At 44.9% G+C, this 27,707-nt stretch overlaps 1 protein-coding gene across 1 annotated transcript in view; it reads left to right on the plus strand.

Moving 5' to 3' along the window:
- The window catches only part of LOC122927648, a 281,579-nt gene that overhangs the window by 524 nt on the left and 253,348 nt on the right, over nucleotides 1-27,707 (plus strand). The window contains exon 2 of the mRNA XM_044279688.1: nucleotides 4,770-4,889. Within this exon, the coding sequence (XP_044135623.1) occupies nucleotides 4,781-4,889 (109 nt within the window). The 5' untranslated portion in view covers nucleotides 4,770-4,780. The remainder of the gene's footprint in view (nucleotides 1-4,769; nucleotides 4,890-27,707) is intronic.

The raw sequence follows: 27,707 nt of genomic DNA on the forward strand, positions 1-27,707 counted from the left end.
ATAGGAAATAACATTTTGTAATAAAGACACATCTTTGGGAGCAGTCAGGACCATCAAAGACCATTATGTATATCTAATCCTTAGAGTTTTCCGCTCTGATGAAAAACACTGGAGTGGGTGCGCTTTTGCACTCTGTAGCCATTGGGAAACTATATTCTCATTAGGTTTCTTTGCTGCTGACCTAGATCTCAATGAGACTAAATGAGGATTGTAGACAGTTTTATTCTACAAAAGAAATCAGTTTTATTTAAAAAGGCACTGCTTCCCAAATGAGAATGCTGGCGAGTTTTTATTTATTTATTTTACAATTAGACTGCTTCTTTTATTTCCAATTAAACTAGTGCATTTTTTATGCATTTATATATTGTTACTATCCTCTGCAGCGTTTTACAGACATTAGCATCAAGCTGTCCCCAATGGGGCTCACAATCTAAGTTCCCTATCAGTATGTTTTTGGGGTGTGGGAGGAAACCGAAGTACCTGGAGGAAACCCACACAAACACGGGGAGAACATACAAACTCCAGGCAGATGTCCTTGGTTGGATTTGATTCTAGGAACCCAGCACTGACATATTCTGCAACTCTGTACAAAAGTTGGACACCAATTAACCTATGTTTTTAAAGCATGGGAAAAAACCCAGGCAAAGACAGAGGGAACATGAAGACTCCATGCAGATGTTGCCCTTAATTAGATGCAAACACAGGACTCCAGTGCTGCAAGGCAACAGTGCTAACCACTGGGCCACATGGTGCCCCTACTTTAAAAGTAGACTTTTTCTAGATATAGAGAATTATATCATCACTGGTCTCTTAGTATTATTAGACCTAATATTTAGACAGTCAATCACTGCCTGAAAAGATGATTAAAATAAAACAAAAAATTCTGTATTATGGTATTACAGAAAAATTGACGGGATAATCTCCCTCTTTACAACAGTTTTACAATTCTTGAACAAGGGGTCACCATCGCCACCATCCACTGGTATTATAATTTATATGCAGTGCAGTGGGACGGTACTCTCAACACCCCCCTAAATGCAGATCACCAAGGATTGTGGGCTACTAAACAGATGCCAGGACAGTATTGTATAAACCCGACACCTGTAAAATAAATGGAACTATACAGGCGTCTATTATCCCTTTCTTCTTGAAGGCCACCTGTGACTCTAACAAATGGCTGTAGCAAACGGCTGGGTGATTACTAGCAGGATTGCAGGTATGTGTATCATCGAGTCCTGGTTATATGTGTCAAGCTGTTAGCTACCTCCGATAGGGAACTGCAATTTCACTATGAGTCTCGGTGGATCATCAGGAGCAGCACAGTAAAGGACTGGTATCTGTAAAGATTAAATTAACAGAAGCTAGGTACACAAGTCCATATCTCCCAGTCTGCTGCGTTGGTATGGCCGCTGCTCGCCTGCTGCATCGTGCTCCTAATAAAGGCAATTACCCTGCCTCTCAGGTGTGTGCACACCTTGTGGAGCCAATCACCGCACTAGTACTGAGTGCACATCACCGCACTAAGAATTCAGGAGCATCTTGAGTATATAGGGGGATCCTTAGGCAATTTCTCACCAGGTTGAATGTGTACTTCTGTTAAATATATAATGCAGCTGAGTATGTAAACTGCCCTCATATGGGTGAAAAAAACTGGTGGGGAAACAAGCATAATTGCAGCTCTCTATTGGGGGTAGCTGACAGCTGGAGACATATAACCAGGGATCAGTGATACACATACCTGTGATCTTGGTAGTAATCACCCATCAATTTGCTACAGCCATTTGTTAGAGTGGCTCACAGCTTATACACAGCTATAGGGAGGAGCCCACTCTGCAATATACCTCTAAACTGTGCCTATTGCTGCTATATGTACTGAGCCTCCTATCATCTCTTCAGTTAAAAGGCTTATTTATTGTAACCAAATAGGCCTGATCTTTGACTCCACCATCATATGTCCGCCCTAGCTATATCTGCCCTCCTGTCTTGCACCCATCTACCTAATATCAAGGGCACCCCAGCCATCATCAGGCGGAAGTCCCAACACTAGGGTTTGCACCCCTCCATTCACTGCACGGCCCCAGAGAGTGTTAGAGTGAGGACAGCCCATGTGAACCACCACCACTCCTATCAGGGTTGCAACTACCATTCCTCTCCTCCCAGCTCTTCCCCTACGAGTCGCTGAAGTTACTCACAAGTTGTGTGAAATTTGTACTTTAACAGTAGAACAGTTGCAAAGTTACCAGTACTCTGTTGCTGGAGACTGGAGGACTGTGCGCCTTAACATAAATCCTCCAGGATATCAGATTGTAACCAAGATAGTTGAAAACTATTGCCCATGTTTAAAACTAAAAAAATATTTTGCTACTCCCCAAAAAGGCTACAACTTTTTTTATTTTTCATCAATGTACTTGTATAAAGTCTTATTTTTTGCAGGACAAGTTATAGTTTTCAATGCACCATTTGGGTACATATAATGATTGATTAAAGGCAGCTGTTTAGCTTAAACCCCCCTTTCTTTATGTCAGTAAAAAAAAGTGTATTAGTGGCCACTAAGGAGTTAAAGGGTTTTCTGGGTTCGGGGATGATTCTTGGTGATAAGCTGCTCTTTATTTATAGACTACATATAAGTGAAGCATAGGGGCATTTCCTTGTTCCAATGCTCCCACTTGTCACACTGCATTGGGCAGCAAAATGATCTTTTTATTCTGTGGCGGTGACACATCCGGCTTCTCATCACTTCCGCCTAGCAGTGAGCCAGTGATGTCAGATGGGTGTTCTCTAGCTCTGCCAGAGGCTGTTTTGGAAGTGGGTACTATTCAAAATTGCATGGAAAACCCCTTTAAAGTGCATAACAAATCCAACTGTGCAGGCTACCCTCAGTTTACTCATAGCTATTATATCCCTTTCAGTGTGATATTACTAATGCTTTCATGGTGTTAAAAAGCTTAAAGGGGTTCTCCGGGAATAAGAAAATGAAAATACTTAAATATTACTTTAGTATAAATATTTTACCAAATACATTTCATCAGCTATAATGGTTAATTTTGTCTAGGGAGCAATCATTAGGAGAAATAAAATGGCTGCTGTCCTATTAGCACACAAAAAACCTATCCTAATCACACAGGAGTACAAGTTACTTTACAACACTGAGGTAAAGAGCTGCCTCATCCTCCTCTCTGCTCTACTTGTCAGGGATTATGATCCTGAATACAGATGATAAGATCTTCAGCTGAATCTCTGTAGGAATGGAGTTCATGAGGAGACATGAAGTACAGAGAGGATGGACAGGACAGGTAATGTGGGGCTGTGGTAATGGAGACTACATACAAGTGCTGCTGCTCATTATCAACATCCCCACCTCCTCACTGTACGTCATGTCTCCTAACTCCATTCCTACAGGGATTCAACTGAAGATCATATTAAACTGTATTCAGGATCATAATCCCTGACAAGTAAGAGAGGAAGATGGCGCAGCTCTTTAAATTGTCCGCCTGTGTAATTAGGCCAGGTTTTGTATGGACTAGTAGGATGGCAGCCATTTTATTCATCCTAATGATTGCTCCCAAGACAAAATGAACCATTATAACTAATGGTGAACCCCTTTAAAAGGGGTTGCATACAGACCTAGGAGAACTAAGAGTATCATACATGACTTTTCAGGGCAGCCAGGGCACTTTATATTAAAACCAAATTTGTTCAGGCAGAATAGAATCTGAAGGCCAAATCGATAGAATCTGAACCAACACAAAATTCAGGAACTTCACTCATGATATTCAACAGATCTGGAATATGCATATTTCAATAAAAGATTGAGATGTAATACTTATAAATAAATGCTCAAGTATTAAAGCATTTTACTTATTTTGGGATACATTTTTATTTTTTTATTTGGTCTTTATTAAAAATATTGAGATGTTCTGTCACAAAGGGTTAACTGTTTTTCTAGCTGTGTGAATCCTACTTTTTACTGTGTTTAAGACTCCGTTAGTTGGCGGTGGAGGAACTGAATTTATGTAGAGGCCTCTACATAATTTCAGCCCATCTACCGCCTGTCTAAATCTTTGCCAGCTCCCTTGCTGGCATAGATTTAGACCATTTTCTACACCTAAAACGGGAGTAGAGAATTATAAATGACATGGGACTGCCAGACCACCCCTTTCCCACCCCCATCATGCTCCTTTTTTAGACCTGGTGTCAGCGGGTAAAAAGTCACAGATTGAGGTGCAAATAACATTTGTGCTGCAATCTGCAACAGAAATACACAGTGTTTAGTATCTCTAAATTACTAAACACTTATTTTAGCCACATTCTTATCAGTAAGATAAGAAGTGAGCTGTAATGACTGTTTATAAGGTCAGAGAGCAGAGATAAGGAGCCCGTCAGGTGAGCTGGCTGACATAACAAAGAGAAAATTCAGATCCTGCTACTAGAGAAACTCAGCCATGTAAAAAGAAAAGGATTAAAAATGTTCAATAAAGCCCAATTTTAAGAAAATTTACATATCTTTTAAATAGACATTAAGGGGGATTTATTAAAACTCATATACAGGAAAATGGGCTTAGTTGCCCATAGCAACCAATCAGATTCCACTTTTCATTTTTCAGAGCTACTTTGGAAAATTAAAGGTGGAATCTAATTGGTTGCTGTGGGCAATTTAGCTAGTTTTCCTTTGCACCAGTTTTGATAAATCGGTTTTGTCTGTTCTGTGTTTTTACAGTATAATTACACTATATAGCTATTTTCATATAATTATTTATATCATTTTCCAGAATTTGTAACTATGGGTGCATATGCCAGTAAATTTCATGAAAGTGGAGGCACAATTCTTCTAGAATCAACAGATCCTTCCCAATCAAACTGGATTACAGCACATGCGGAAATCTGTAAAAGTAAGTAGCAGCAAAAGCTTGAAGGCCTTTCTGCTTTTTTGGAATTAACTTCATAGCTACCCACTACCTTAGAGGTCAGCTTGTCTGACAATAAAGTGGGCGTCCAGTTTAGAAAACCCAGTTTCATATATCCTATTAGGGGATCCTGAGTTAATAAAGGGGGTCTTCTGTTCAGGATCCTCATATTTTGGCCAGAGTGGAGAGGGAATATAATTAGCGTCTTTCACTCGTCCTGACTTGTCCTTCAGTGAAATGTTTTGTGATCTGCTTATTGTTAACTCCTTCAAGCGACAGCCAGTTTGGACCAAATGCCAGAGCCCCATTGTTCAAATCTGACATGTGTCAGTTTATGTGGTAATAACTTTGGAACACTTTTACTTATCCAAGCCATTCTGAGATTGTTTTCTCGTGATACATCATGCTTTATGTTAGTGGTGAATTTTAGTTGATACATTTTACATTTATGCATAAAAAAATCGCTATTTTCAAAATTAGAATTTCTCTTCTTTTAAGACGGATAGTGATAATTCATAAAATAGTTATTACTTTACATTTCCCATATGTCTACTTTATGTTGGCATCATTTTTTAAATGTGATTTTATTTTTCAGAAAGTTACAATGTTTAGAAGCAAATAGGGTTTAGAAGCAAACTGCGAGTTCTGCCTGCTTCTTCTCCCTCTCTGCTGCTCCGTCTCTTCCTTTGAATTCCCCTCCTCTTCCTCTCTTGTGGGCACCCATGTGACGTCCATCGGCATGTCATCATCGTTACCTTTACCACCACTGACATTAGAGATCTCGGAGAAGGCAGCAACAGTGGGGACCACCCTGCTTGGGCTGATCTGGATACTGTCGTCAGACCGCTGGGTGGCAGCCGTTGCTACCTCCTCCTCCTCATCCCATGCCAAGAATGGCTGCACATTGGTAAGGTCTGGGAATGGATGGGAAAATAATTCCTCTGACTCGAGTGGAGTGGCTATGGTGGTGTCTTTGGGGGTGCACACAGCAGAGAGGGAGGAGGGTGCAGATATAGAGGATGAGGAGGATGCAGAAGGCGGAGTGAGCCACTCAACCAAATCTTGTGCATTCTTTGATGCAATCGCACGCACCTTCTCTAACTTCCCACTTAGGCCCGCACAACCCCTACCACCCCTGCAGAACGGCCTACCACTTCCTCTGAGTGTCATTTTCAAAATGACCCTGTGCCAAAGTCCCTAGAGAAGAGCAGCATTTGTGGAAGCAGGTATATCGCACCCCTGAAATCAGTATTTTGTGGAAGCAGGTGTATCGCAGGCCTCAATCAATATTTGGTGGAAGCAGGTATATTTCACCCCTCAATCAGTATTTTGTGGAAGCAGAAATATTGCAGGCCTCAAACAGTATTTGGTGGAAGCCAGTGTATCGAACCCTTAATCAGTATTTTGTGGAAGCAGGTGTATCGCAGGACTCAATAACTATTTGGTGGAAGCAGCTATATCAATCCCTTTAATCAGTATTTTATGGAAGCAGGTGTATTGCAGGACTCAATCAATATTTGGTGGAAGCAGGTATATCAAACCCCTTAATCGGTATTTTGTGGAAGCCGGTGTATCGCAGGACTCAATCAATATTTGGTGGAAGCAAGTATATCAATCCTCTTAATCAGTATTTTGAGGAAGCAGGTGTATTGCAGACCTCAATCAATATTTGGTGGAAGCAGGTATATCGCACCCCTCAAATGAGTATTTTGTGGAAGCAGGTGTATCGCAGGCCTCAATAAGTATTTGGTGGAAGCAGGTATATCAAACCCCTTAATCAGTATTTTGTGGACGCAGGTGTATCGCAGCCCTCAATCAATATTTAGTGGAAGTAGGTTTATAGAACCCCTTAATCAATATTTGGTGGAAGCCAGTATATCAAACCTCTTAATCAGTATTTTTTGGAAGCAGGTATATTGCACCCCTCAATCAGTATTTTGTCGAAGCTGGTATATAGAACCCCTTAATCAATATTTGGTGGAAGCAGGTATATCGCACCCCTCAATCTGTATTTTGTGGAAGCAGGTATATTAAACCTCTTAATCAGTATTTTGTGGAAGCAGGTATTTCACACCCCTCAATCAGTATTTTTTGGAAACAGGTATATAGAACCCCTTAATCAATATTTTGTGGAAGCAAGTATATCGCACCCCTCAATCAGTCTTTTGTGTAAGCACGTATATTGCACTCCTCAATCTGTATTTTGTTGAAGCAGTTATATAGAACCCCTTAATCAATATTTGGTGGAAGCAGGTATATCGCACACATCAATCAGTATTTTGTGGAAGAAGGTATATCGCAGGCCTCAATCAATATTTGATGGAAGCAGGTATATCACACCACTCAATCAGTATTTTGTGGAAGCAGGTATATCAAACCCCTTTATCAGTATTTTGTGGAAAAAGGTATATTGCACCCAGTTTTTTTTGGGCAACAGTTGTATCACACCCGTTGCAAATAGTTGTTCCAATAGCGCTTGTCCATCTATATACCTGCGGTATCACAGCAGAACCGCACTCAATTGCTGCAAAATAAAAATGCACTATAATATACTTTCTATGTTAGAAAGTATATTATAGGTATATCACACCCCTCAATCTGTTTTTTGGGGGGCAACAGGTATATCACACCAGTTGAAATTAGTTATTCCAATAGCGTTTGTCCCTCTATATAGCTGCGGTATTGCAGCAGAACCGCACACAACTGCTGCACAATGCAAATGCACTATAATATACTTTCTATGCTCCACCACGACAGCTTCCACCCAGGGAGTGTTAAAAAAGCCGTTCCATACGGACAATTCATTAGACTTAGACGTATAAATAGCAAAGATAGTGGTTACCGGAGACAGGCCAATGACCTCAAACAACGTCTAATGAAGAGAGGCTACCCTGAGAACATACTCAACAGAGATATGGCAAGAGTAGAGGAAAATTTCTCACAAGATTATCTCTTGAGGGGTGAGAACCGGAAAAAAGATAAAGATGCAGATCCATCTAGAGGTACTAGATTTGCGTTCTCCTTTAAATACAGCCCTATGGCTGACCGTATTCGATCAGTCATATTTAAAAACTGGGATGTCTTAAGGAGGGTCGCAACTCTAAATGAGCTGACAGGACAGAGACCCCTTGTCTCCTTCAGAAGGAGTCACACTGTCAAGGATAAACTTGTCAGAAGTAGGCTCCAAAAAGATAGCAGGAAAAACTGGCTTAAAAGTAATCTACCAAAAGGTAATTACAGATGTGGAAGTTGTTCACTTTGCACCAATAATTCGCAGAAAAGGATGATTGAATTTGCCGGTATCCGGCATACAGTCAATACCTTTATTAACTGCCGTAGTACTTATGTAGTTTATTTATTGTTGTGCACATGTGGACGGTTTTACATCGGTAAAACCATCAGATGTCTCTTTGAACGAATAAGAGAACACTTCAATTCTATCAAAACTGGCAAAGGCTGCCCTAGACTGATAGAACATATTAGAAGTGCTCACAATGGTGACACGAGTTGTATCTCTTTTTCCGGGTTGGAAATTGTGTCCATGCCCTTACAAGGGGGAGATAGACACCGCCTTTTGTTGCAGAGAGAAGCAAAATGGGTATTACGTACAGAAGCCCTAGGGGAATTAGGACTTAATGATAGAAACTACTTAAGTCCGTTTTTGTAATATCTTAAATATGCAAGGTTTCCCCCTTTTATGCTTAATATGTGTGCATTCCTTGGTCATTACATGCGCATTGTTTGTATATTGTTTTAATATGTATGTTGTCTTAGCCACCTCCTTTATGCGGACGTGACCTGAGTTGTCAGTTTCCATGACAACAGCTCACGCCGGCATTTAAAAAGGAGCCGTGCACCAGCACGCATTGACGTTCTGCCAGATGAAGCGCATTTAGCGCGAAACGGCCGCCGCTGATCAATGCGTGCTGTGAATTGTCTACCCCCTGCCTGATGTTATTTTGGATTAAAATAAAGCTGCAAACCCTTCTTGACCACACTGGTGAGTGCCGCTACTTCCTTTCATTCTACATTACCTCCTACTTGAATCGTATCTTCATAGCTGAGCACCACCGCCTGTGTGTGTCCTCCTTAGCCACGTACAGCACTGGATTCTGGTGCGCTGAGCCGCCGCGAGTGGTGCCGCCCCCTACTTCGTTTTTGCACATATTATAAGTATATGACACCCCTCAGTATATCACATAGATAGCACACCTATACCAATCCTTAAAAGGACTTTTGTGGCCCTATTAGCTAGCGTTTGGTGTCGCTAACAGTCTGTCCCTGCTCCACAAAGCAACCTCTCCCTACACTGGCAAAACACAGAATGTAAAATGGCTGCCAGATCAGGTTCTGTTATAGGGTGGGGGTGTGTACATGTGCTGAAACGTCTCAATTGGCTGTTCTGTCCCACTGATGGATTTGTCATGGGTCAAAGTTTGGCGCAATGCTAAATAATATGGCGCATGCGAACATCGCTATATGTTCGCATATACGGCGAATCGAAAACACGCAAAGTTTGCAGCAAAATGACCGCTGGGTGAACCACAAGGCCATCTCTATTGAGCATGAATTTGAGTGAATTCTTGATTCCCCAAAGGTTCAAGGTTCGCTCCAGTTCTTAATCCATTGGAAAGGGTATGGTCTTGAGGAAAGAACATGGGTACCGGATTGCGACATCCATGCTCCTTGTCTAATTTGAAGGTTTAATGCTAAATTTTCATTAAAGCCTGTTCCCCAGTTTAAGGGTCCCATGGCCCCTCTTAGGGGGGTAATGCCACCAACTTAAAATGTCCAGGCTCCAGCGCTGTGGTCTGGACCGGCAGTGTGGCCCCACCATGTGACTCAAGCGCATACATAGCTACAGAGCGCTCACTTTGGTTAGGTGTGCTTAGTTATGATGCAGGCTGAGTGACAGCTCAGCCTGCCTATGTTTTGGCAATTGGTGTTCTGGCCCAATGATGCATCAGGTCCCTGGACCTATCAGGTTCTGATCCGGGGGCTCAGTGCTCCATTTAAATCCCCTTCTGGTAATACACTATTGCCAGGTATAGTTTTCTCTCCATAGCTGTGCTCCTGGTTCTGTTCTGTGTGCTTTTGAAATACTATACTATTATTGACCTTGGCTGGCCTTTGACCAATTCTCTCTGTTTTATGATTTGGTACTGTGGCTCCTGTCTGGTTCTGCCTTTGGCTTCACTATTTTGACTACACTCTGTCTTCTGATTTGGTTCGCCTGGTTCCGACCCATTCCTGTACCACTGTGTCTCTGTGTTGTTTTGTGTGTATCTGTCTTGCACTTAGCAGGGTAGGGTGCATCAACAAGTTGCGGACTTGCCACTTAGAGCTTGCACTGCAAGTAGGCAGGGAAAGCTGCTGGGTTCCAGTTAGGGCTCACAGCCTGTGTGTTCCTGTCTACTATACTGACAATAACTTTATGTCATCTGGGTGTTTATTCTATGTCTGGAAAAAACAACTTTATTCCTTCAAAAATAGCTCCCAAGTGCTCAGCTGGGCAGGCTTTCCTTTATAAAGTGAAAAAAAATCCCACCACCCTTCCCTGCTGTGTGCTCCACCTCTAACCTCTCAAGGCTATCACTCCCCTGACATCAAAGCGATGCAGGGGAAAAAGTCGTTGGAGGTTAGGGAGGAGCAGACAGCGGGGAAGAACGGTGGGCTTGGAGACTTTGAAAAGGAAAGCCCACCCAGTTGGGCATTTGGGAGCCGTTTTTCATAAGAATAAAACTGCTTATTCTGGACATGGAATGAACACCCAGATTGCATAAAGGTATGGTTATAATGCTTTTAAAATGCAGCCATTGCTGGTTGATATATTAGTGAAATTTATGTGACAGACTCCCTTTAACATAACAAATTTTAAATAAAAACAGAATTAACCTTTTTGTGTTAAAAACGTGATTAAACACAACTGATAATATATCTACCTTAATTTCATTACTTATTTTTTAAGTAAATCAGTTCCGATTTGACAGACAACAGCTTTAAAATCTATTTTTCTCCTTTCTTATTTTTCTACTTTCCTGTAAAATTCTAGTTATAAAATTATACAAAAGATGGGCATAAATATGCATATTGAGATGCATAATAGTGCATAATAGTTTCTGTATTTTGACCTTTGACAAGTTGCCTTGAACATCATCTGACCAATTTTAAAATGTCTGTCACTAGGAAATTCACTGTTAAGCCAGTCACGATGGCTTGTATGGCTAGCGTAGCTGAATGTAATGATACCTTTCACTTAGTGTTGCCTCATTCTGGAGAAAAAGCACTTTTATACATATGCAAATGAGCAGTTAAGTGCAGTGAGGGTGGACCCAAGCCATTCTGTGCAACCGTGCCCCTCTTGCTTCCCCTGACAGCTCCTCCCTCTCTTTCTAGATTGATAGGGCCAGATTCCTCCACAGTCTTCTTGTTTGGCCTTTTTAATAAAAGGGAGGAGGTTCTTCTGGCAGAGAAAGCAGGTGTCACGGTTCCTCCTGCGAGAGAGGTGAGAAGATCGGATAGACTTGCTGACAGGTCTCTCTGTTTTCCTCTATGTATGTTGTTGTTTGGCAGGATATCACCTCTTCTCAGGTGCCGCTTGTTATCAGTGATGAGGCTCTATTTAGATCTGCCTCACACTACTGACCATGCGGTTGATAGTTTCTGATTATAGTTGCTACTGCTGATTTGTCCTGGATCTCCTGCTTCTCCATACATCTCTAAGCTAAGTACTTGTTGCCTAAGCTTATTATTATCTGGAGTGTGTTGTTTCTAGGCTTCAGGGAGACACAGGTTTCTTCATTCTGCTACCTATCCTAGGGCTCGTCAGTTTTAGCAGGACTTTAGGTATCCGGTGTATGAGTATTTCGACAATCAGGATCTGCTCATACTGGCAGGAGTTAGGGAAAGGCCTAGGGATTACTAGGAGGTCACCATCCCTCTTCCTTAGCTTTTGAGGCCTAGATTGTTGTCAAAAGGTACAGAGTGGTTTAAGCCTTCCCTCAGTCCACTTAACTGATCATTTGCATATGGATTAAAAGGACTTTTCTGATCTACCTCTATAAGGGCCAGGTTTAAATGTTATTTTCCAAATTCCCTTTAAATGCTGCAAAAATGCAGCTGTAGCATCAAAAATGTGCTGGCTGATCCCCTAAGATAAATAATGATGTGACAGTGAATGAGGATGCACTTAGCAAAGGAGGTTTTTCAGCCACACATTTATTGCTTAGAGAGAGGAATGACTAATCAGATGCTTAATTACCAAGTAACATGGGGACATAAAAAAAGTGATAAATGTTAACATTTTCCTGAGAAACCTGTTCATCTCTGTTTTACCGTCCTAAACAGGACTGAAACGGAAAGATGGCAGAGGCTCACATTTAGTAAGCTGTGAACTAGTGGTTTCATAAAGAGAAAAACATTTCTCTCTGGTGCACTCCATTGCTATCAAATTAGACATCTCTCTAAACCAATAAACTGTGAAGGAACATAAATGTCCGGCATACTTCTGTCAGCAGTGGTGAGAAGTCAATACTTTATCAACTGCCTTTATGTCCAAAATCATTAGCAGTCCCTACCCTTGAATAAAGTATCTGCAAATCAATACATTCACACAGAAAAAAGGAAATGTGCTCAATAAGCCTACACGGCAAAGTATTCTGGTTCTAGAAAATGAGAAAGTAAAAATGCTTACACAGGGAAACTTTTATTAGTATAGCCTAAACGGCATAGATTGAGCAAATCACATTGTCAGATCCACAATGGTTCAGGGAGCACTTGAAATGTATTTAAATGATAAGCTTTAGATAGAAATCTCAGCTGTGATATAATTAAATTATAAATAACTTAAACGTGTTTTGAACCAAGAAATGACAGCAAATACAGAATATGACATAACTAAGAAAAATCTGTTTTACAAAATTACACATATATATATTGTGGGGATCCGCTCTGGTAGGCAGTGGTAGCGAGTGCAGTATAGAGGCAACACAGACCGGTCTTGGTGTAAAACACGATGCTTTGTTTATTCACACGGTGCATATTTCTGAAAGACGGTGCAGTTCATAGGGAGGGTGGTCACACACAACAGCAAAATAATAGTTCAAACACACCAAGTCCCTGCTGCAGGCTCCTTGAGGCCTGTTTCAGTCACATAAAGCAAAGTCTATTTAAAGCAAGGAGTAATGTCACCTTTTTCTCCTTGGTGAAGTAAGTCCATGGGTCTTGCTTCTAGCCACAGGACACGGATCCCTCCTGGCTTCAGCTGCAGGATCCTGCACAGTCCTTTACAGGCCTCAGCACACAGCCCAGCTCACCTCCACTTCTTACTCTCACAGCCAATGAACACACACGCTCCACATTGCGCACCACACCCTTGTTGCTGGTCAGGTTTTAACCCTTCCCTGCAAAACCTGGCCTGGACCGTGGGGAGACAGGCACCCGCCCGCATATCTGCCTGCTCTCAATAAGAGCCGGCCCGGATCCGCTGTGTTAACAGCATAACCGCTGCAAAATGCACTTTTCTGGCTCTTACTCCACTGGGGCCAGGACCCCCGGTGGCACGTACCTCCCGTCTACCACCACCCCAGGTACTCTCCTACATATCCCCCCCCCTTTTTTCAACCCTGAAGGGTTGCACACCCTGTTCAATCCTGAGGGGTTGGACACATGTACAACAGTGTACCCGGGACAGGGCATCGGCATTCCCCTGTAAGCGGCCTGCCCTGTGTTCGACACTGAACTTAAAATTCTGGAGGGACAAGAACCATCTGGTGACCCGGCACTCCCCTCCTTTGCCCGGCTCATCCACTGAAGAGGGGAATGGTCGGTCACCAGACGGAACCTTCCCCCTAACAGATAGTACCTGAGGGACTCAAGGGCCCACTTAATGGCCAGGCATTCTCTCTCTACCACGCTGTACCTGGTTTCCGCTGGGGTGAGTTTGCGACTCAGGAAGACAACAGGGTGTTCCTCCCCACTGATTTCCTGAGAGAGTACTGCCCCTAGGCCCACTCCAGAGGCGTCCGTCTGAAGTCGGGTGTCACCAAAACCGGGGACCCACACAGAGCCGACTTAAAATCGACTACGGCCTGTACCTTGGGCAGGTGACTCTCCCAGTCCTGGCTAAACACGATGATGTCGTCCAGATATGCCGAAGCATATGGACGATGGGGCCGTAGGATGACGTCCATCAATTGCTGGAAGGTGGCTGAAGCGCCATGTAGGCCAAAGGGCAAAACTTGGTACTGAAATAACCCCTCGGGGGTGACAAAGGCAGTTTTCTCCTTTGCCGCCTCCGTGAGAGGCACCTGCCAATATCCTTTTGTGAGGTTGAGGACCGAGAAATAGCGAGCTTTCCCTAGCCGTTCTATGAGCTTGTCTACCCGGGGCATAGGATAGGCATCGAATTTCAACACTTCGTTGAGCTTTGTAAAGTCATTGCAGAAGCGCAGAGTACCGTCAGGTTTTGGGATGAGGACTATGGGGCTGACCCACTCACTCCTTGACTCCTCAATCACCCCTAACCTCAACATGGATCTTACTTTTTCTGAAATGGCCTGTCGCCGGGCCTCCGGTACACGATACGGCTTTAACCGTACCCTGACGTGGGGCTCGGTGACGATGTCATGTCGGACTACCGAAGTTCGACCAGGAAGCTCAGAGAATACGGCCCTATTTCGACTCACCAACTCTTTGACTTCCTGAGCTTGTTTGGTCGACAGACCACCCGCTATCTTTACCGCGGAGGTGCCCTCAGGGACCTCGGGTGGAGCTGTCCCCAATGAGACACTCCCTATCTCTCCACGACTTCAGTAAATTTACATGATATACCTGTTCAGGCTTCCGCCGGCCTGTCTGGGATATCTTGTAATTCACTGACCCTACCTTCTCTTTCACCTCGTAGGGACCTTGCCACCGTGCCAAAAACTTACTGTCAATGGTGGGGACTAGCACCAGTATCCGGTCACCCGGGTTAAATGTCCGGACCTGGGCACTCCGGTTGTATACCAGGCTCTGTGCCAGTTGGGCGGCCTCCATGTGTTCCCGGACGATTGGTAGGACTGTCTCTATACGGTCCTGCATCTTTTCTATATGCTCTATAATACTCTTGTGGGGGGTGGGTTGTTGCTCCCACGCCTCTTTAGCGATGTCCAGCAACCCTCTTGGCCGTCGACCGTATAATAGCTCGAAGGGCGAGAATCCCGTAGATGCCTGAGGCACTTCTCGCACTGCGAACAATACGTACGGCAGCAACACGTCCCAATCCTTTCCGTCTTTGGCTACGGTTCTTTGAGGAAAGTTTTTAGGGTTTTGTTAAAGCAGTTCCACTAGTCCGTCGGTCTGAGGATGGTATACGGACGTGTGTAACCGTTTAACCCCTAAAAGCTTGCAGAGCTCCCTCGTCACCTTAGACATGAAGGGCGTCCCCTGGTCGGTCAGGATCTCTTTTGCAATCCCCACCCTTGCGAACATACCCATGAGTTCTTTAGCTATGAGCTTAACTGAAGTATGACATAGTGGGATCGCTTCAGGATATCTGGTGGCATAGTCTAAGACCACCAAGATATGCTGGTGCCCTCTGGCTGACTTGTTTATGGGGCCTACCAGATCCATCCCTATTCTTTCGAAGGGGACCTCGATGATGGGCATGGGTGCTAGGGGACTGCGATAGTGGCGCTGGGGGCTCGTCATCTGACACACTGGACAGGATTGGCAAAACCTTTTGACCTCCTTATAAATCCCGGGCCAATAGAAGCTTTGCAGAATCCGCTCTTGTTTTTTTTTTTTATGCCCAAATGTCCTCCCAGCACGTGGGAGTGGGCCAAGTCCAGTACCACACAGCGGTATGGCTGGGGTACCACCAGCTGCACCACTACCTCGTGCTGCACTTTGTCCACCCTATACAGCAGGTTCTGGTTACAAGCCAGATGGGGAAACACCGAGTCGGCCCCTGGGTGCAGAGCAACCCCATTTACAACTGTCACCCCTTCACTCGCCCGCAATAATGTTGGATCCTGGAGCTGGGCAGTCCCGAACGTGTCACGGGATACCTCCAGGTCCAGGATGGACGGGGTTTCCACGGATTCGCCTGCCAACACCTCTAGGGAAAACCTATCGGGATGACACTCTACAGGTGATGTGGTGACCCCTACAGCTGGTATCCCCGCATCGGGATCCTCCGGCACTGGGCCCGATTGTCGTCTGTCCCTAAGGGAAGGCATATCGCTCTTCCATAGAGTCCAGAACAAAGGAAAATCCCTTCCCAGTATGGCAGCATAAGGGATTTGACGCCCCACTCCGACGACATGCTGCACCTCTTTGCCCAACACGGACATGGTAACCCTGGCAGTGGGGTACTCCCGGCGGACCCCATGGATACAGACAATGGACAGGGTTTGCTTCTCTGGGAGTGTCTCAGACACTAAGGACTCATGCACTAGGGTCACCAGGCTCCCAGAGTCCAGCAAAGCATTAATCGGATGCCCATCGACCAAGGCTTGGCACAGAGGTGGTATATCAGTACATACAGGCCGGACAAAGAAAGAGGACCGGCGAGCGAACCCGCAGTCCATGGTTTCAGGTGTTTGAGGACAGTTTGCTGCCCTATGTCCCAGGCCGTGGCAGTGCCAACATTGAATCCCTGTGGTCCCTCCCCGGGCTCTCTTCCCTGGAGTAGGACTAGCTCCCCCCCCCCTTGTGGTTGGGTCCCTTTTTCCGGATCCCTAGCCTGATAGGGAGCCCGACAGGATTCCCGCGCCTGCGTTGAGTCCCGCACCAAGTCCTGGGTTGCCACATACCTCTCGACTAGGCTTGCTAACTGATTCAGGTTGCCAGGGTCTCCCTGACCAACCCAGCGCTGTATGGCCCTTGGCAGTGTGCGCACCAAACGATCGACCACCACCCGTTCCACCATCTGCGAGGGGCTCAATGTCTCATGTTGCAGCCATTTTTTTACCAGGTGTAACAGGTCATAGGCCTGGGACCGAGCAGGCCGGGACTCGGAGAAGGTCCACTGGTAGACTTGATGTGCACGCACATAGGTATTAACCCCAAGACGAGCCAACACCTCCCCCTTCAGCCTCTTATAGCTTTTGGCTTCCTCCTGACTGAGGTCGAAGTAGGCCTTTTGTGCGTCTCCCACTAAAAATGGCGCCACTACTTCGGCCCACTGTTCTGCCGGTAACCTTTCCTGTTCCGCACTGCGTTCGAAGACCATCAGGAACGCCTCGATATCCTCTTCGGGGCCCATCTTTCTTAATGCTGAGCGCACCTTATCCCGGGCAGCAGGTAGGACTGTGGTCCCCCCTGGGTCGCAATTTACCTCTGGAATTTACATCACTGAGAGTAGCAGCCTCAGTGACACATACCTGCCATCTATGACCTCAACCATTGAATGCTTACATATCCCCCCTCAACCTAAAGCGGGGGGGGGGGGGCTTGGCACCTTCCGTAACCAGACAATGGACTCTTGACAGGGCATCTGCATTGATATGCATTTTACCTGGCCTGTGTTCTACCACATAGTCAAAATCCTGTAACGCCAGGAACCACCTTGTTACCCTAGCATTATTTCCCCTGTTTTGAGTGGGGCATGGTCTGAGACAAGTCTGAACTTTCTGCCCAGCAGGTAATACCTTAGGGACTCTAGGGCTCATTTTATTGCCAGACACTCCCGTTCCACAATAGAGTAGTTTCTTTCGAGGGATTTCCGTTTTCTACTTAATACATGACCGGATGCTCCTCTCCATTAATTTCCTGGTACATAACAGCCCCTAGCCCCACCTCTGATGCATCTGTCTGCACTACAAATTCTGTGGAGAAATCTGGCGCTATAAGGACTGGTTGTTTACATAATACAGATTTCAGTTCCACAGATGCCTTTTCTGCCTCAGGGGACCACTGAACCATAACTGACTTTTTTCATTTTGAGGTCAGACAAAGGGGCTGCAATACTGGCAAAGTTGGGCACAAATTGTCGGTAATATCCGACTATACCTAAAAAAGCCCTCACTTGCTTTTTTGTTAGAGGCCGTGGACAACTCTGTATAGCATCTAACTTATTGGCTTTGGGTATAATCTTTCCTCTTCCCACAATGTAGCCCAAGTATTTAGCCTGCTCCATACCTATGGCACACTTCTCCGGGTTGGCTGTAAACCCTGCTTTTCTGAGGGAGTCTAGGACGGCCTGGACTTTACTTAAATGGCTTTTCCAATCGAGGCTGTAGATGACAATGTCATTTAAGTAGAAGGCTGTGTATTCTCTACGGGGAACAAAAATATCATCCATTGCCCTTTGAAATGTAGCAGGGGCTCCTTTTAACCCAAATGGCATCCTCATATAGTGGAAACACCTCTCTGACGTAGAAAATGCTGTTTTCTCTTGGGTCTCTTTTGCCAAAGGTATTTGCCAATACCCTTTGGTGAGGTTAAATGTGGTTATGTACGTGGCTGGACCCAATCTTTCAACCAGCTTCCATTTGGTTTCGGGACTTATACAATTGGGCTGGACAATTTACTTTTGGACCTTTCAATTACTCTCAATTTTAACATCCTTTGAACTTCCTCAGAGACTGAGACCGCCTGTCTACGGGCTTTTGGGATTCGGTATGGTTTTACTTTAACCCTTACTTGGGGCTCCGTAATGACATCATGTTCCACCACATTAATGCAACCCAGTAAGCTGGAGAATAGGTCCTTGTTACGTTGCAACAACTCTTTAGTTTCCTGTTTTTGGGAACAAGATAAGGAACTAGCAATTGTCACTTTCTCCAACTCAGGATCAGAAACCATAGGAGAGACGAGCGTAACCGACAAAGACTCCCGCTCTCTCCAAGGCTTCATTAGGTTTACATGATAAATCTGCACTGGTTTCCTGGCTGATGTACTCTGTAATTTACCTCCCCAACCTTTTCCATCACCTCAAAAGGTCCCTGCCATTTAGCCAACAACTTGCTCTCAACCGTAGGTACCAAAATGAATACCCGATCCCCTGGCTTGAACTCTCTAATTAGGGCAGACCGGTTGTAAATACTTCTCTGAGCTTCTTGGGCTCTCTGGAGATGTTTCTTGACTGTGAGCATCACCTTAGCAATTCTCTCCTGCATTTGTATCACATGATCAAGTTACACTTTTGTATGGAGTAGCTTCAGGTTTCCCACGTTTCCTTAGCTACATCAAGCAAACCCCCGGGGGTGTCTACCATATAGCAACTCAAAAGGTGAGAACCCTGTAGAAGCTTGAGGAACCTCCCGGATTGAGAACAACAAATATGGCAACAAACAATCCCAATCCTTACCATCTTTTTCAATGGCCTTTTTCAGCATTCCTTTCAAGGTTTTATTGAACCTTTATACAAGGCCATCGGTTTGTGGATGGTATACGGAAGTTTTTAACTATTTAATCTTCAGTATTTTACACAGCGCATTCATAACCCTGGGCATAAATGGGGTCCCTTGGTCAGTCAATATTTCTTTGAGGAGTCCCACTCTAGTGCATATATGAAACAACTCCCGAGCAATAGATTTAGCAGAGAAGTTTCTTAAAGGCACTGCCTCTGGTTATCGGGTAGCATTTTAAAATGAGACACCAGGGCCTTTAACAGGCATGTAGGGCAGGATTTACAGTATTCATCTATTTCGTTATAACATCCCGTCCAATAGAACCTCTGAAATATCTGCTCCCAGGTTTTGTCTGTACCAAAGTGACCCCCCCAATACATGAGAGTGAGCCATATCTAGCACCATTTTTCTATAGGGCCCTGGAACTACTAACTGTTCTATCATCTCATTGTGAGCTTTGACAACCCGGTATAAGAGATTGCTGTGCATTTCAAAATACGGATACCTGTGGTCAGCACCTGGCTCTTGGGGAACACCATTTAGAACAGTTACATATACTTGGGCACCTTTTAGAGTGGGGTATTGCAACTGGGCAGTCTCAAAATTACTTTGCAGGATATGCAGAATGGGTATGGTCTGCTCAGATTCTCCTGTCTCACTCTCCTCTCCCTCTAAAACAGATAGTAGAAACCACTCAACCACCTATGTGGGTTCATTAGGCATACCTAAGTTTGCGGTTTCATCAATATGAGACACATCATAAGCAGGTGCAACATTTACTTGTTTGGGTGACATTTTACCCCACAGTTCAAAACAATGGAAGATCACACCCTATTATCATGGCATGCAATAAGTCCTTCATCACGCCAACTGTATGTGACACTGTCCCACATTCAGTGGCTATGGTGACCTGAGTAATGGGATAGTTCTTAACATCCCCATGCACACACATGAGCCCCATGCCCCGTCCAGGTGCCGGCAATATGGGGAAAAGATTCTCTCTGAGAAGCGTTACCAGGCTTCCTGAGTCTAGTAGTGCAGTCAAAGGACTATCATTGTCAGTCACCTGGCACATCTGAGGCTCTGTTGCCTGGTATAGGATGGAACTGCAGGTGGTATGGGCAAACAAGGAGCACCGTTGTGCCATATCACAGTCCATATGTTCAGTTGACATGGGACAGTGTGCTGCAATGTGCACCGAGTTATGACACCTCCAACAAACCAGATGGTGGGGTGGAGGTCTAGAACCAATTTCTGGTGGTTATTTTTTCTTGTCCCCGGGCACTTGCCCCTGCTCTTCCCCAGGATTGAACCACCTCTTACTGGGCTCCGCATAGACCTTGGGGTTACTAGGAGCTATCTTTATTTTCTCGGCTCCCGCAAGGAGGTTCTCCGCTGTGGTGTACCTCTCCACAAGGTTTACCAGCAGATCAGCATTCTGGGGATCTCCTTGAGCAACCCAGCTCTGTACTGGCCCAGGAACCACTTCTGTACCAAGTGGAACAGGTCAAACATTTGTTACCTTGGAGGCTTGTCTTTGCAAAAGATCCACTGTTCTACCCACTGGGCCTGGACTGACCCCAAGGCAAGCAAGTAGTTCCGCTTTTAGTTTGCGGTATAGTCTCTGGAATACTGCAATGTGAGGTCATAATAAGCCTTCTGCGGCTCTCCAGTCAAATATTCTCTGTCTGAAATACATTCAAAGACGGTTAAATAAGCTTCCACATCGTCCTCATTTGTCATTCTTTGTAAAGCAGACTGCACAGTTTTCCGCACATTACCACCAGAAGCTTGCCCAGCCACATGCACCATTTGTGGTGCTGTTGCAGCGTCTCTGAGGACCGCAATTTGCTCAGTAAATAAGCGGTTAGTCTCTTGTTGCTGTGCATTAGCCTGCCGTTGAGCCTGTAAAGCCTCTGCATGGGCTCTTTGCTGCTTCTCCAATGCGTGCCGCTGCTGCAGATTGCTCTGCACCATCTGTTTAATGAGCTCCTCCATTCCAACAGATTTTTGTTGCAGTTCTGCTGGTGCCGTAGCCCAGGACATTCACCAATACCAGGTAATCATGCCGTTGCTTCTAGCAGCCAGTTGCTCTCATCCTCCCCCAAATGTGAGACAGGATAACTCAGACAGTCTCTTTTCCCAGGTTTTTTTGGGCACACAGCAAAAACGGTACAGGCTTGCTTCCGTAATGAAAACAACAGTTCATTGAAATAACAAAGAAAACACGGTGATACAGACTTATCACCCGCTTGTAGGTTTTCAAACTAGCGAGTCCCCCCCTGCAAAGAGGTATGGTTTCCACTGGTCTTTCTCTCAGACCAACATACACACTACACTCTGGCAGCATGTCTTTTAAAATTGGCTTCCCACCTGTGTGAGGTGGTAACATCCGAGATGGAGTATGGGAGTGACCTTCCCACCCAAACTCTTCAGTCACTCCTAAATCCCGGACCCAAATTCCAGCTACCACAAAATCAGTGATCACTAGTCGCAATTTACCTCCAGGATTTACATTACTGAGAGTAGCAGTCTACTGTACCTGCCATCTATGACCTCACCCATTGAATGCTTACTACATATATATATATATATATATATATATATATATACACTCAACTAAAGAATTATTAGGAACACCTGTTCTATTTCTCATTAATGCGATTATCTAGTCAACCAATCACATGGCAGTTGCTTCAATGCATGTAGGGTTGTGGTCCTGGTCAAGACAATCTCCTGAACTCCAAACTGAATGTCAGAATGGGAAAGAAAGGTGATTTAAGCAATTTTGAGCGTGGCATGGTTGTTGGTGCCAAACGGGCCGGTCTGAGTATTTCACAATCTGCTCAGTTACTGGGATTTTCACGCACAACCATTTCTAGGGTTTACAAAGAATGGTGTGAAAAGGGAAAAACATCCAGTATGCGGCAGTCCTGTGGGCGAAAATGCCTTGTTGATGCTAGAGGTCAGAGGAGAATGGGCCGACTGATTCAAGCTTATAGAAGAGCAACGTTGACTGAAATAACCACTCGTTACAACCGAGGTATGCAGCAAAGCATTTGTGAAGCCACAACACGCACAACCTTGAGGCGGATGGGCTACAACAGCAGAAGACCCCACCGGATACCACTCATTTCCACTACAAATAGGAAAAAGAGGCTACAATTTGCACAAGCTCACCAAAATTGGACTGTTGAAGACTGGAAAAATGTTGCCTGGTCTGATGAGTCTCGATTTCTGTTGAGACATTCAAATGGTAGAGTCCGAATTTGGCGTAAACAGAATGAGAACATGTATCCATCATGCCTTGTTACCACTGTGCAGGCTAGTGGTGGTGGTGTAATAGTGTGGGGGATGTTTTCTGGGCACACTTTAGGCCCCTTAGTGCCAATTGGCCATCGTTTAAATGCCACGGGCTACCTGAGCATTGTTTCTGACCATGTCCATCCCTTCATGACCCCCATGTACCCATCCTCTGATGGCTACTTCCAGCAGGATAATGCACCATGTCACAAAGCTCGAATCATTTCAAATTGGTTTCTTGAACATGACAATGAGTTCACTGTACTAAAATGGCCCCCACAGTCACCAGATCTCAACCCAATATAGCATCTTTGGGATGTGGTGGAACGGGAGCTTCGTGCCCTGGATGTGCATCCCTCAAAACTCCATCAACTGCAAGATGCTATCCTATCAATATGGGCCAACATTTCTAAAGAATGCTATCAGCACCTTGTTGAATCAATGCCACGTAGAATTAAGGCAGTTCCGAAGGCAAAAGGGGTCCAACACCGTATTAGTATGGTGTTCCTAATAATTCTTTGGGTGAGTGTATATTTGTGGTCACAGCTTACCTGTGTGACGTAGGCATCTAGGGACGTGACCATCAACCTGCCTAACTAACTAGACCTAAGCATCTTGAATTGTGCCATAACCGCTGCGTAGAAGGGACGCCTGAAGAGGGCATACCCTGTAAGATGTAACATGAAAAAGAAGGGCGGGTTGGGAGGCTACACAGCACCGACGCTGAGCCTGTAGGGGAACACCTGTCAAGTTAATGAAGGCTGCTGACGCCCCTCCCACAAATCCAGGCCAATAAATCGGCATTCATACTTGTGGTGATGGCTTACCTGTGTGACGTAGGCAACTAGGTACGTGACCATCAACCTGCCTAACTAACTAGACCTAAGAGGCTTGAATTGTGCCATAACCGCTGCATAGGAGGGACGCCTGAAGAGGGCAAAACACCACAACTAAATGTTTAGCAATACTTTATTACAAACAAACTTCTGAAACGCGAGCAACATCTCTCGATTAGGCTGAGGTATATACAGACGTGGACAAAATTGTTGGTACCCTTTGGTCAATGAAAGAAAAAGTCACAATGGTCACAGAAATAACTTTAATCTGACAAAAGTAATAATAAATTAAAATTCTATAAATGTTAACCAATGAAAGTCAGACATTGTTTTTCAACCATGCTTCAACAGAATTATGTAAAAAAATAAACTCATGAAACAGGCATGGACAAAAATGATGGTACCCCTAGAAAACACAGAACATAATGTGACCAAAGGGACATGTTAATTCAAGGTGTGTCCACTAATTAGCATCACAGGTGTCTACAACCTTGTAATCAGCCATTGGGCCTATATATATGGCTCCAGGTAATCACTGTGTTGTTTGGTGATATGGTGTGTACCACACTCGACATGGACCAGAGGAAGCAAAGGAAAGAGCTGTCTCAAGAGATCAGAAAGAAAATTATAGACAAGCATGTTAAAGGTAAAGGCTATAAGACCATCTCCAAGCAACTAGATGTTCCTGTGAGTACAGTTGCACATATTATTCATAAGTTTAAGATCCATGGGACTGTAGCCAACCTCCCTGGACGTGGCCGCAGGAGGAAAATTGATGACAAATCTAAGAGACGGATAATCCGAATGGTAACAAAAGAGCCTAGAAAGACTTCTAAAGAGATTCAAGGTGAACTTCATGCTCAAGGAACATCAGTGTCAGATCGCACCATCCGTCGTTGTTTGAGCCAAAGTGGACTACATGGGAGACGACCAAGGAGGACACCATTGTTGAAAACGAATCATAAAAAAGCAAGACTGGAATATGCCAAACTACATGTTGACAAGCCACAAAGCTTCTGGGAGAATGTCCTGTGGACAGATGAGACAGAAATCGAAGTTTTTGCCAAGGCACATCAGCTGTATGTTCACAGACGAAAAAATGAAGCATATCAAGAAAAGAACACTGTCCCTACTGTGAAACATGGAGGAGGCTCTGTTATGTTCTGGGGCTGCTTTGCTGCGTCTGGCACAGGGTGTCTTGAATCTGTGCAGGGTACAATGAAATCTCAAGACTATCAAGGAATTCTAGAGAGAAATGTACTAGCCAGTGTCAGAAAGCTTGGTCTCAGTCGCAGGTCATGGGTCTTGCAACAGGACAATGACCCAAAACACACCGCTAAAAACACCCAAGAATGGCTAAGAGGAAAAAATTGGACTATTCTAAAGTGGCCTTCTATGAGCCCTGACCTCAATCCTATTGAGCATCTTTGGAAGGAGCTGAAACATGCAGTCTGGAAAAGGCACCCTTCAAACCAGACACAACTGGAGCAGTTTGCTCATGAGGAGTGGGCCAAAATACCTGCTGAGAGGTGCAGATGTCTCATTGACAGTTACAGGAAGCGTTTGATTGCAGTGATTGCCTCAAAAGGTTGCGCAACAAAATATTAAGTTAGGGGTACCATCATTTTTGTCCATGCCTGTTTCATGAGTTTATTTTTTTACATAATTCTGTTGAAGCATGGTTGAAAAACAATGTCTGACTTTCATTGGTTAACATTTATAGAATTTTAATTTATTATTACTTTTGTCAGATTAAAGTTATTTCTGTGACCATTGTGACTTTTTCTTTCATTGACCAAAGGGTACCAACAATTTTGTCCACGTCTGTACCTATTAAAACATGAAGAGCGCCAACGACCTAGTTTGCGGATAATATGGGCCGGCACTCTGTTCCTGGAGGCAGCGGAAGAAGCACCTATCCTGAAGGAATAACCCGACACAGTAGCCGGGTTCAACCCTAAATTGGTCACCAGCATACGGACATGATACACAAACTGAGATGTGGTGAGTGGTGCCGTGGGAAACGGCAACAGAGGACTCTCTGGGTCACGGTCCGCTAAGGCTGTTAGTAACTGCTGAAAGACCTGAGCCGGGCACCATGAATGGGACGTTGGGAAAAAAAAGTGACCTGAGTAGGGGGTCCTGTCTGAGATGTCTTGGTGACTGGTAAGGACAGCGTGTAACCGTCGGGGCTCCGGCTCAACTGATTGAGACTGATAAACCTGCTATTGGTGGAAGTGCACATGAATTTGCCCGGCCTCATGAACCCATAGAATGCTAAGTAGATGGCGGCTTTAAGCACTAGTCTCGAAAAATTTTGCCAGTAACAGCCTGTCTGCGTGGCTGGCCTCCCGTACTACATTTACTCAAACCCCGCAATGTGGCCTTGATAACGTGAGCAGAAAATAGGGACCCCTGCTCAGGATGACTTATGGCGGAAAAATGTTGTACCCCAGCCAGGTAGGACCGAACAGTGTTGTGAGACAGCCTCAATTCTGAGTGACAATAACCTATGAACGCCAATATATAATCTATAAAGCTAGTATTCCCCTGGGTTTTTTTTTCCTGAAACCTGCCGAACGTGTTCCAACCTATGTTGTTACTCCTGGCTGTGTTAAATGACAATGACCTGGCTACCAGGCTGTTTGCAGTAACCAGATGAGAAAGGAGGAATCGATGCCCCTATGTCGTCCGCTTCTGGCGTGACCTGTGAAGAGAGGGAGAAGTTAGCCTGTGACAACGCGTCAGCCGCCACGTTCTGTGTACCTCGAACATGGGAACAACAGTAGTGAAAGTTGTACTGTAACGAGAGCTGAACTAGACGTCTCGCGAAAGACATAACGTGTGGGGATTTAGATCTACCTTTCATTAAAATGTCCACTGTAGCCGAATTATCTGAAAAGAACACGACTGTGGAACTGGCCCATGACCTACCCCAAACATATGCGGCAGCCACTATGGGGTACAGTTCGAACAAGGCTAAAGTCTGTAGAAAATATGGGATCTGTCTAACCTCTCCGGGCCATGTCCCAGCTATCCGGTGGGTGCCAAAAATGGCAGCAAAACCGATGCCAGCGGAAGCATCAGAAAAGACCATGGGAGACGAACTAGAAGCCGCGGGAATGAAAAAAAAAAATCCCGTTCCAGTGGTTCAGAAACTGGTCCCACATGACTAGATCTGCTACTGCCTGGCCATCTAGCTGTACTGGGCTATCCTGACGTGGTGCCGCGTGAAGAAGGGCCAACAGACGGGAAATGAACGACCTACCCTGGGGAATAATGCGCATAGCAAAGTTTAACATGCCCAATAACGACTGGCGAAATAGTACAAACTCCTCCATTTTATACCATGCCATTGCCAGAGCGCAGGCATGATGGGAAGGAGTTTGAAGGCATCGGATATATCTGCCTTAGTGCTGGTTCACACGAGCGGATGCCGTGCGTGACATCCGTGAATGACAGCCAAGACCCGATGCGAACTGCAGAGGCACGGAGCATTAACATGATTGATAATGCTCCATGCCTCTCTGTGATCTCTTTACTACAAAATCACAGTGACAACTTTATCTCACTGTGATTTCGTAGTAAAGAGATCACAGAGAGGCACGGAGCATTATCAGTCATGTTAATGCTCCGTGCCTCTGCAGTCTGCATCGGGTCTTGGCTGTCATTCACGGAGCGGATTTCACGGACGGCATCTGCTCGTGTGAAACAGCCCTTAGACAAGTAGGCTCCAGGCCCTAACTGCATGATGCTTGCTATGGCCTGATCTATTGTAGAATACTTCATGCTGACTTCCTCTGACAGAATGAGGGAATTTAGACTGGCAATGTGAGAAGCATGCGGGGCTGAGAGGTCATAGACCAGCCTCTCCTTTTTGCTAAATTTACCTGTGACTACCCCTCCAGAGGTCGAATGGTGACACGGAAAAAAAGGTCCTATGAGAAACCCTTTCTATAACTCAGCCTCCAACAACTTGTCCACTGAAGTTGGGGCTCTCTCCGCAGACTGTAAATTTTGCATTCGCACGTAACCTCTGGCAGAGTGACCAGTCCTGTATGGAACCCTACCATGAACCCCGTGACCAAGAAATTGACGAACTTAGGATAATGATGACCTTGCAGCCATAACTGTAAATAATCTGTATATGCTATCTTAGGGTGAGCTCTGAAACAATTGGTGCAGACATAAAGCAAGCGACACTGGCTGTAATTACAATCTGAGAAATTAAAGTTGTTGCAAATCTGAGATTTCCCTAAATGTTTGATAGGGCGATCTAACTTATCCACCATGCCAGTACCCCGTGAGCGTCCGACGGACCAGCT

This window comes from Bufo gargarizans, chromosome 1 (genome assembly GCF_014858855.1).
Source record: "Bufo gargarizans isolate SCDJY-AF-19 chromosome 1, ASM1485885v1, whole genome shotgun sequence".
In the NCBI taxonomy this organism is placed as follows: domain Eukaryota; kingdom Metazoa; phylum Chordata; class Amphibia; order Anura; family Bufonidae; genus Bufo; species Bufo gargarizans.